General features: G+C 44.3%; 1 protein-coding gene across 1 annotated transcript; it reads right to left on the bottom strand.

The window, feature by feature from the left end:
• Positions 1 to 279: 279 nt before the first annotated feature.
• LOC123066004 (probable galacturonosyltransferase 4) lies at positions 280 to 4654 on the bottom strand. Its single transcript, XM_044489180.1, has 9 exons — positions 4441 to 4654; positions 4306 to 4340; positions 4181 to 4222; positions 4025 to 4118; positions 3730 to 3917; positions 2489 to 2763; positions 2023 to 2380; positions 1367 to 1942; positions 280 to 911 (listed from the first exon to the last, which is right to left on the bottom strand). Exons 1-9 carry the CDS (start codon positions 4544 to 4546, stop codon positions 636 to 638), a joined length of 1950 nt encoding a protein of 649 aa, XP_044345115.1. The 5' UTR covers positions 4547 to 4654; the 3' UTR covers positions 280 to 635.
• Between the last annotated feature and the right edge of the window lie 6824 nt (positions 4655 to 11478).

Raw genomic sequence — 11478 nt, 5'->3', positions numbered from 1 at the left:
TATGTAGTCCATATCGAAATCTGTAAGAAGACTTATATTTAGGAAGTGAGGGAGTACTAAGAGTACTAAGTATGCATGATATCAACAGCAAACAAGAAAATAGTAGATTGTTTTCAGCATGTTATGAGCGATTGAACGTATTGAAATAAGAAAAAAAATCTCAAGATTTTATATGAGATGTGGCAATTGCTCTATATCACTGCAAATTGGACATAAGATGAGATGAACCATTTAAATTGGTAGGTGAGGTTAGTTTCCAGCTAACAAGAAGCCAAGTACTTAGAAAAAAAACACATGTGACAATGCTGTCAACTAGGCACCAATTTTAATAGATAGAAGTGAGGCTTGAACCCTGCCTAACTAATAAGACCCAGGGTCATTTGGTCTTTCTAGTGTATTTCTAACTTCCCTGTTACAGATACTCGACGGCAGCAATCTAACATTTCGTACACAACGATGGTATGCCAAAAAGCATTTACACTGCAGAATTATTCTTTTTCCCTACTGGCATGTAATCTCAACCGCTACAACCTTCTCCACAAACCATACCCAACATGGGATGCCGGCAAATAAATCAAACACTGAACAAACTAGGCTAGAGATGTCAGAATGGCTTGGGAGGTACTGGTCTTGCTTCACGGATTGATGTTGCATTCCCGCAGAAAAGGCTGATCGTAGTCAAGATACTCTGACCAGTAGCTTCGGAACTTGGGCAGGCCAATCTCAAGCCAGGGCTTCATGTTGCCATTGTAATGTATGACCGCGGCACGCTCCAGGCCACTACTGCTTACATGTGGGTTGTAACCTAGACCGAGAATATGCCATGATCGATCGAGGGGGAATGTCTTGTTCCAGAATGTAACCAGACCTAGAGGGAGAGTGCCAAGTTTCCATAGCAATCCGTCTTCATTCTGCAATCAAAAGTCGACAAATATTTATCAAATGGAATGCAAAAGAAAACAACAAATGACAGGTCTTCCGAAATAAAACAAAGGATGTAGTTAAAAGCTTCCAAGTCATTGACAATTCAGAAGGATTATATAGTTCTCTGATTCTCTCATCTTTTGCACAGTAGTCATGTCCCCACAAATTTTGAAACTCTGTACAATACGAGTGTTGAGAGATTTCTCTAAATCTTGCTACCCATGTAAGCTGAATATTAGATGTGTTAATTACATGGACAATCTGCGACATAACATGGAGAACCTTATAGAGGGATACGAATAAACTCAGCATTGCACATGATCTTTAGTTCAAAACTTTATCAGCCTACTTAGGCATAGAAGCCATATTGTCCCTAAGCTAGTTCTAGACATCTCGTGTAATTTATCATGTATGAAAGTAATCACAAGTATGTGAAACTTACAAGCTTCTGCCAAAAGTGGTAGATTTCAGTTATGTTCTGCCGCCTCCATTCAGCCAGATCAAACATATTCATTCCAAAAGCCCAGACACATGCATTGGGATCAAAATTCTTTGCAACAACAGGACTTGAGAAATTCAAGTAACGATCGAAGCGATGGAAGCTCTCTCCACAAGTCTCTACAGCACCATTAACCTTCCCCTTCATATCGATTGACCAGAGGCCAGTTATGTCCTTTCTTACTACTACATCATCATCAAGAAAAACCACCTTGTCGAGCTTTGGATAAATCTCAGGCAAGTAGAATCGCAGATGATTAAGCATTGAAAGATACTTTGGGTTTCTGTACTTCAAATATGAATCTGAATTTGCACTTTGTGCCCTAAAGTAATAATCGATCATAGATTGAGATCCCAGTTGTTTCAGCAACAGGCTCGAGCTGTCATTTAGCCATGTGAATTCGTCAATATTTTGTACTTCAATTGTTGCTTTTCCAGGAGGATTAGAGAGGAACCACATTCTCATTGGAGCATAATTTAGTCTGTCAGTTACTATGTGGAAAACCTGACGAGAAGGATGCTGCAGACAAAAAATTCCACTCGGTACGTTGCATGTTATCTATCAGCATAACTCAAGTAGGAAGTATCAAGAATACATACCTTGGCATTTAACACTGTCGAATTAACAACAACTGCTGTTGCCAATATATTATCTGAGAACAAGGCATAGTGGTACAGTTTGGGATCATCAAGTTTCTCCTGGTTTGGGAATTGCTGCTGACTAGGATCCAATGAAAAGTATTCATTAGCTAGCCTCAAGGGGAGGCAGTGAAGACCTTTGGGAAGGGTTTTGGCTGCAAGTTGAGTTAGAAAAACAGTTTGCTTTTTTTGTGCATACAGCTGCTCCTCTGCCGAATGAAGCATAGCCCGGAGCTTTTTGACAACAACAGAGCAATCATCCTGTGTCTGTTCGCCCTTGACCAATGTCTGCTCAAGTGCTTTCACCTTCTCATTGGCACTGAATAAGTCAACATAAATTAAAGATTACTGAATAACTGCATGGGGCTGCAAAATGCCCACAATATGCTAACACTTTAAAATTCATGAACATTTGGGAGACCCATACTTCTTTGGTAGATCAGAGTCCTTGGATGCTTCACCAAGCACCTTTTGAACTTCCCGTATCCTCTGTCGCAATTCCCTGAGGTATTGAGGATTTGCTCGAATGGCTCCAAGACCAAGGTAGACCTTTGCCTTGATTAAATGATCCTTGATATCCCGGACTCTAGTATCCGACGAAGCCATATTTTTACTCCTGCCATCTGTGTTTTCTTTTTGAGGGTTCTTCCCTGCACCTTGATATCCCTGAGGTATCTGTGTTATAGCCTCCAATGATCTTCCCTGCAAATACAAGCCCACACAATTTATATGAAGTTATGTGGCAAGAAATCATGATTGCAACCTATCGCATTGAGATGTAACAAAAAACAATTATGTGAATTTTCTTCATAACAAAATGGAAATGCCCAAATTCCGCAGAGAGTACAGCCAGGATGATTCCAGCATATGGATGAACATTTCTAAGTTAAGTAATGTACGAAAAGTAGAACACACTGACCAAACTAATGCACTAGTCGCCAGTGCAGCAAAGTGTTCCAAGTGTCTGTGAACACATGAGTTTATTGGTTCATTTCCTAGGAAAGTATGCCTTGCCTACAATGTGGTAATCCTTATAAAAACTGAAGGGATGCTTTGGTGGTATCATCAAACGAGTGACCCGAACACACACCAGGCCCTCGTGTAAGACCGTCCGGTGCAGGGACTGTTGCCCACGGAAAAAGCCGCTTGGACCACCCGAGCCAAATCTCCAGATCGTCTGGGGCCCAACCCATGTGACCCAGGACGCCACCTGGATGACACCCCGGACTGTGCGGCGCTAGGAGCAACTCTCTGAAGACCGAAGCCGCGCAAGCTCAAGCCCTCGACGGGCTCAATGGATCCAGCATCACACTGAGGTAGTTGGCCACGGAAGACAAACGGTGGGCCCAACGTGTTCTGGAATGACCCTTGTATTGTATCCATTTGTTAAATTTGACTCTTTGAAGTTGTTGTATATGTATGTTCTTGTGGATCTGTATTGCAATTGTGCTGTGATACTTGCTTTCCACTGACATGGTGTGCACGTTGGCACGTCTACACTGGGTGAAGGTGGCGTCTTAGGATCGATATTATGCGGATGCTAGTGGATGTACTAGATCAGCATAGTAGCGGTCCCGGGGCGCTACAAAGAGATTAAAAATCCACAGGTGACAACTCAACTAAATTTGCCAGTATGCACCTAAAGCCTGAGAAGTAACATGTATCAACCTCAGAAGAAGACTGCTGCTGGGATCCTGTGTGCTTCTCCTGCTTATCCATTGAGCCCGTCGCCAAACCACCATCTTCTGCCGTCCGCCTTGTCACTTGGTCGATCAGGTCTCCACCCTTCAATACAGCACCATCACCAGAAGTGGTCTCAGAAAGCACCCTGTTAGCTCTCTTCCCCGGTAGCAATTCTACAAACAGTTCATGTGCAAACCATCTAAGGACAAAATATCACAAGACCTATATCTTAAGAGTACAGTGTAACATTTACCAAAACCAAGATAAAAATCGAGCACACCTTGGTCCGCGGATTCAATCGAATCGTTGGCTAAATGGGGCGGTTCCTCCACTAATACGGCACCGACAGATTCCTTCAGAGAACTCAGAGTTTCCTGCGTCGAAATCCATAATTACTCGTTGGCCAAGACACAAGAAACATAACAGAAAATTTTACCAGAGGAAACGCATTTAGCTTCCTATCCTTGACGCTATGGCCCTGCCAAAACATAAAGAAACCATTAAAGCCATGAACATCTCCGGCCCCTGTACCAAAACCCAAAATCCTACAAAAACACTAACCTGACTCGCAATCTCGGCAGGAAAATCCTTCCTTTCTGCAAGAAATCCGACGTAAATACCGTAAGAACCGCAGTGCCAAGAAAATGCCTCAGATCTCGATTGAATTAGACCGAGGACGGGAGGGGGGGTGCTTACCGTTGGGGTTAATCGCGACGGTGAGGCGGCGCTCGGAGAGCAGTAGCGGGGAGAGCACCGTGGGGATCAGGAGGAGGAGCAGCACGGACCGCCCCGTCCTCGCCATCGCGCCAGAGTTCTTGGTTTTCCCCTCTTCCGCTCGTCAAACTTCGCTGCAGAGTGCAGAGTGCCGACCATTAGTTCGGGTTTCTAGAAGGAAGTGTTTTTAGATAGGCCTTCGCTTTTTGGATGGGCTTGCCTGCTCCGTTTTTTTTCTCTTTCAAATTCATGAACTTTTTCAAATCCATAAAAATTTAAAATGCACAATTTTTATAAATCATATCTTTTGAATCTCTGAAAAAATGTCAAATCCCGTGAACTTTTCTTTAAACTGTTGAACTTTTTGGAGTTAGCGAACTTTTATCAAATCTACAGACCTTTTTTTGAACCCATGATTTTTTAAATACAGAAATTTTTTCAAATTCTTAAACATTTTTTATTCCTGATTATTATTATTTTCAAAATTTTGCATTTTCATCAACAAGTCAACAGTCGATCGATTAACTGCAAACCGACCGACCAAGAACCAGCGCGTTGTGAGCAAGCTGTTCGCCTTGTTGTTGGGCCGGCCCACGGACCGGGGCACATGAGCGCTGAATCCTTACTCAACGCAAGGCGCCTCTAGTTAGGGGCAGTCCTAAAAGTAACCGAAGGGGAACACCCAAAGCAAGAAGATGAAACTTGATGGGTCGAGTTTGCAGACCGAGCATCAAGCGCCGGACCGGTTAATGAGAAGACAAAATAATCGATTTGTGAAGTAGTGGCCCATTTTTGTGCACGCTGGGTGGCGCCGTGAAAGGGAGATCTGGAGCGTTCGGCAGATAGATTAACCGGTTTGTGAGATCAAATCACTTTGGAAGGCCCCTAGGTGGCTCAGTTTTATTATTTTGTAATGCATTGGTATGTGAGCACGCCCCAAAGAATCTATCAAGCCTACGCAAGAGAGAAGAATCATATCATGAGGAGAGGAGCATGCTGGCGCATTGGGGGATGATGTAGATCCTGGCCTTGTGCTCCCTCGGCATCTTGCTCAGCCCTCCCGATTCTGATCCCTTGTGCTTGTTGCCATGGCTCTTCATCTTTGCATCTCGATCTTGCAACACGAGGCTCGTGTGTAAAGTATTAATCACCCAGAGGCAATCACTCGATGATCTGCCTCCAGCTGTTAAGGTTTGTCAGTAACACGAGCGCTTCGTGGTACACCAGCCATAAGAAGGGATGTTATATGTCTAGCAGTAGTTTTGGTTCTGTGCATCACGATGATGCGAAGGCTAGGGTTCGCCCTTTTCAATAAAAAAATGACTAGTGGTGTACTCATGGCCCAATACCAACGTCCAAATAGGCCTTAGGTTTTAGTTTTCTGCCTGAAGCCTGGTCCAAAAGCCTAGAAATCCACGAAATGATTGGCTTTGGAATTTTAAATGAAAATATGTATATCCTTAAATTATTAAAAGAAACCCCTGTTTTTGAGGAAGTGGTTCACAAATAAGCTCAAATTCAGAGGTCGTAAATTCGTAATTTCACTCTACCACAGATTTTATGGTTTGTAGTAAGAAACCCCTGTTTTTGAGGAAGTGGTTCACAAATAAGCTTTGTTAGTAGCAAAACTGGCCTCCAAGGCCCATGTGAATGTGCCATGTAGACAGTGTGACATACCAATTTCCTCGCATATGTTGAGCCAAACCACTTCCCTGCCGCCCTTGTGATCTGAATCACTTCTCTCTCTCTCTCTCTCTCTCTCTCTCTCTCTCTCTCTCTCTCTCTCTCTCTCTCTCTCTCTGCCCCAAGAGTCGGCGCACAACGAAGTTGTCGACGAAAACTTGGAGACAAAGCAAGGCTACATCGGCTGCCAACTCTAATGGCGATTGTTTGAGACTTGCGGATGGGACACGACGTGACATGCCCCTCTCCTCCCTCTTTAGGCAATGGCAATGACGACTAAAATTTGCCACCGAATTGAATTGTCGTTGGCCATGCCTCGGAGGTGACTGCGACGACAATGCATTGGAACGAGGTTGATTCACATACACATAATTCTCCTATTCTTATGGTGTGCTCAGAACGAACAGGTTCAATTGTTTCATTCTTGTCTTAGCTCTACAACTTTCAGCCACTCGATGCCCATTGGGTGTCTTTTCTCAAACAAAAAAAACTTCCAGCCTCCAGCTCCTAGCTATGAACGCGGCAGTCAGCTCTCAGTAGTGGTCATCGTAGCATCGAGTTGACACCCAAGGCATGGTCATTTGTAATCACGATGACGACACATCAAGCCATGGCTATCATAGTGGCCGTTTGAAACACGCCAAGCTGTGTCCACTACATCGAAGAAACATGGAGGGGGTGTCTCGGAGGGCCCAGTTGTCATCGCAATCATGGACAAGTGGCAAGGTGGGGCGGGGGCCTACAATCACCATCGTAATTGGTTATTGCCATCGTGAAGTTGCATGTCCTTGTTGTTAGCATCGAGGCAGTGGTGGAGGGGCGCGACAGACGCCCTAGCCATAGTTGGTGAGGGCCTGGGCGGGAGCTCAAAGGATTTGTCGCAGTTGGTGAGAGCCTGGGTAAGAGCTCAAAGAATTCGTCACGGTTGGCTACCGCCATCGTCGCCTCACTTCACTACCAAGTTGCCAAGTTGGAGTTGTTGGTGCCATTGTGAGAAGGTTGTCGAAGCTCAAGGATAGCTAACTAATCCAACTCAACCTAGTTGTACATCGTTTGTGTTGTGTTGTTTGCCACGTCTGATGGGTGGGCCCCGAGAGTCAGTCTTACTATTAAAATGGCTTAGATGCAAATGTGAGTTATTTGTGAATCACTACCTCAAAAAATGCGGTTCCTCGTTGCGAACCCTAAAAGTTGTGGTAAAATGAAATTATGCCCCCCTAAAGTTGTGGTTTTGCGTTGTTTGCTCTATTTTTAAGCCAATACAGAAAATTATTCAGTCGAGTGCCTTATATGGTTTTTTGTGCGGGAAGTGCATTACATGCCTTTTGATAGCATACCGCTGCTGCTTGTCGTGCTCCAATTCAAACAAACAAAGCCTAAGATTTGTAATGTGCCATGCAATGTTTTCAATCCGTTTCTTCTAGATGGACACTGGCAAGGATAAACCACATTCGAGTTCCTGCCACCTCAGCGAGTCATACATGATGTTGATTTCTAATTTGGCATTAATTCATTTTACCGGAAAATTTCATTGCTCTATTCTAATAGCAAAGTGCATTTTCATCCCTCAACTTATTGGGAAGTGGCTTTAGTCCTGGACTTATTTTGGTATGGTCGTCGTCCCTTAGCTCTTATTACCAGTTAGATTTAGTTCCCAAGAGTGGTACTCCACCATCAAACCCAATATTGGGGACACATACACAGTCCAGCGCTGCCGCACCAGTGTTCTTCCACATGGCATCGTCGCCCCTTCGTAAGGAGGTGCATGTCGCTGGCTCGCTACGCCATGGCCGAAGGGAACAACGGCGTGACCTCTCGAGCATCATGACACCAACGCCGTCTTCCTCGCATCTAGCAGGCATGACGTCACACAACTTCCCGGTCCTCCTGATTACACTACCGACACCCTCTCATCACCCTAATTCTATTTTTCTACTTGCCCAAAGATTTCGACCATTGCATATCCGGCAACCACCACGGTCATCTCTGGTACACGTACATTAGAAAGGCACGCGAACAACTCCTCCCTTGTTGCTCCTATCCCATCTCGCTTCTTTTGGTCCTCTCCATGGGTATTTTTATGTCCTCTTCTTTAGGGTTGCACTCAGCCTAGAGGACCAAGACAAGATGGAGGTCATTAATGGAAGGAACCATGCCACCGGCAAAAATAGAGGTTGTCGGTGACCAAGGTATGGTCTACAGGGTCCACAAGGCTTCCTGAGCACGAGCATATGCTCGGCAACCAATATGACACTGCCATTTGCTACAAATCTTCGTTGGAGCAAAAGTCAAGAATCTACATGGTATGGTCATTTGTAAGTTGTAACCATTTGCTAAACCGGTTTTGGCCGAGGAATACCGCTATAAGGGACTAAATCTACTTGGTATTAAGAGTTGGGGGACAATTGCCCCCCAAAATAATTAGGGATGCAAGTCACACTTCCGGTTCAGTTGAGGGACAAGAATGCACTTTACTCTTTTTTTGCAGGCACATTTTACTCTAATAAAACTAACAATAATTTTTTATGCACATAAATCCGGAATTAGAATAGCTATGCTTTGAAATAACATTGATGAAAATTAGCAATTTTATTTATATAGCCAACTCAAAAATTCAATGTGGACTAAAGAACTAAGAAGACTGGACTGATAAAATGCATTATACAATGACGGGTATGCATATGTTTTACCAACACATTACTTACATGAATTCATAGTGTCGGTGGTAGAACATTCAAGGATATTTGTATGTAGAATATACAAAATATGTATGAGCAACCGAGTGTATATTACGAAATAAGCGAAATCCCTGAAGATTTAATACGATGTGTGGCAATTGCTCTGTATCACTGTAAATTGGACATAGGATGAGATGAACCACTTAAAAAAATGTAGGTATGTGGTTAGCTTCCAAAATATTGGACTGACAAGAATGCAAGCCGTTAAAAAAAATGTGACAGTGCTGCCAATTTTGTGGGTAAAGCAGTCGGCATCGCAGACTAAAACTGAGATGCAGATAAAAATGGAATGCCAGGGGTAACACCTTTTTATTCTTGAGATCATTCGCTTGTGCTGATAGAGCAAACACACAAAATAACATTCCAACACCTGACACATGTACAACCTTGCCATTGCAGGACTTAGGAGCACCATACCACACCAAAACTTGCAGCAACATCCATCGGGACCTTCTAAACTACCCTATGTTATGTACTCACGCACCAAAGAATTTGTCAAGCCTAAGCTAGGAAGAAGAGGAATGGGATCAAGAGCAGAGGAGCATGACGACGCATCGGCGGATGATGTAGAGCCTGGCCTTGTGCTCCCTCAGCATCCTGCTCAGCCCTCCTGACCCTGATCCCGATCCTCCCCGGCGCTTGCTGCCATGGCTCTTCACCTTGTACTCCATCCTGATCTAGAACCGGACGCCTCAACAGGAAGGTGGTTGTGAAGGAAGAAAGCTGTGCTCTGCTCTTGCTCTTGCTCTGCCTCTACTGGATGGATATTGAATCTGCCTCTGCTGTGGTTGCGGCCAAGTATAAGTGTGCAGCTCTTATATAGCAGGGAAATGGACAAACCTAAGAGACCACCACACTCCCACATGACCCTCACATCTCTGCCTACTGGCGCTTATAAAAAACTGCAGGAATTGGGGGGCGGCCGCCACCTCCTCCACATGCACATGCAGCGGCAGCCTCGCCCCAAGTTGCAACGGATTCCGATGACGCAGCAGCACCAGGGGACAAACGCCTTGTGGACAGCCAAAAAGGGTAGCTCCTGACAGCGGATCCGTCGGCTCCATCAGCGATCAGCACGCCTAATTCCAGATTAGTGAGGACGGATGGGGCCGGGAGTGGGTGGCCAGGCTAGGCGCCTTTCGTTGAGCAACTGTCCGGTCGGATCTCGGAGTATAATACATGCTCAGGTCTTCATATGTCGTACTTAAACTGGAGGAATCGTTTTATACGGCATGATGATGAAGTGCTGATAATGTTTCCGGCAGAATTCCAAGCTGGGAGATTCCAGCTTTTGTATCCACGCGTTAATCATTTCGTTCGGCTACCATGATCGTTGTTAGGTGCATGAGCCCGTACATGCAAATTGTGTGCAACCGGAGAAAAGGACGAACACTCTGTTAGCCGATAATACTCCGGGCCCTGCAAGCAAGCAGACAATAATAACCTAAACAAAAAAAGGGTTTATACAGTTTTCATTTAGATAATCAAGCTGTCTTCTTTAATCAGTGGTCTACCCTTTCGAGCTTCTGGGAAGAAGATGTCTTCTTTTCTTCTGGTGATGAACTGCCAAACAACCTCTTGGAGGAAACCGCGGCGGGGGGTAAATTTTCATTCATCTGTTGCCGGTCGATGCTGCCCGATCGGGGTCATACACCCATATTCAGCAGCCACTTGCGCGGTTTCTGTCCCTGATGAAGCAAGCTACGCTTTCGGCCGACGGAAAGGCCGCCAAAACCTACCGTATCATTGCCGTCGTTGGTTAATTTATTTACTTACTGGTCGGTGGCAGGACGGCGACGACCTCGGGGTCGGGGAGATCACATGGAACGCGAGGGGGCAAGCGTGTGCCTCTCTCTGAACCCAGCTAGCCGCTTGCTCCTCTGGCTTGGCTCGTGCCATGGCTGGACTGACAAGCTGACGGTGTTTGTTTACAGTTCAGAGAAGAAGATATATATGTCCGTTGCTCCCCTAACGAACTACTACCTGATACAGTATGCATTGGTTCTACTTCTAGCTAGGATATGTGTGTGTGTGTGTGAGTGCGATTAGGATGATGTAATCATGCTCACTTGGGGACAGGAGAGTATTTTATCATTGCTACATAGTGCTGTCTCTTTCTTTGGAAAAAAAATTTAACACTCTTTGGGAGAAATTGGATACGTATCAAGATGGCAATTGCGGATCTGTTATACGTCTACTATATGTTTCAGGATATATACATATTTCCCCATGAATATGGAAACAATTCGGTTCAATGCACTATATGCATTCCCATATTATATCTTTTGAATCAAAATTCTAGTTCATATTTCATTCCCATATTCGTGTTCCTAGTGACAAGGTTTGAAACAAGTCCACTTTTGAATACGTGTTGACAAGTTTTAAAAACTTCACCAAGTTTCAACTACAAAAACATGATAGGAACGAATGATAAATTCATAAAGTTTCAAAAACTGAAACTTAAACCCTAAGCCCTAAGTCCTAAGCCTTAACCCCAAAACCCTAAACACTAAGCCCTAAATCCTAAACCGCAAAAGAAAATGAAACTTTGTAAAAAAATAATATTACAACTATCAAGTTTTAATATTTAGAACTTATT

This window comes from Triticum aestivum, chromosome 1A, assembly GCF_018294505.1.
Source record: "Triticum aestivum cultivar Chinese Spring chromosome 1A, IWGSC CS RefSeq v2.1, whole genome shotgun sequence".
NCBI classification, from domain to species: domain Eukaryota; kingdom Viridiplantae; phylum Streptophyta; class Magnoliopsida; order Poales; family Poaceae; genus Triticum; species Triticum aestivum.
This window is presented reverse-complemented; position numbering and strand designations above follow the sequence as displayed.

What these genes read in the sequence shown, in the direction of transcription:
- LOC123066004 (XM_044489180.1), bottom strand. Translation starts at nt 4,546, where the DNA reads ATGGCGAGGACGGGGCGGTCCGTGCTGCTCCTCCTCCTGATCCCCACG. An exon ending in CGTCGCGATTAACCCCAACG is followed by an intron (nt 4,341 to 4,440) that starts GTAAGCACCCCC and finishes GATTTCTTGCAG; the next exon opens with AAAGGAAGGATTTTCCTGCC. An exon ending in GACTCTGATCTACCAAAGAA is followed by an intron (nt 2,381 to 2,488) that starts GTATGGGTCTCC and finishes TGACTTATTCAG; the next exon opens with TGCCAATGAGAAGGTGAAAG.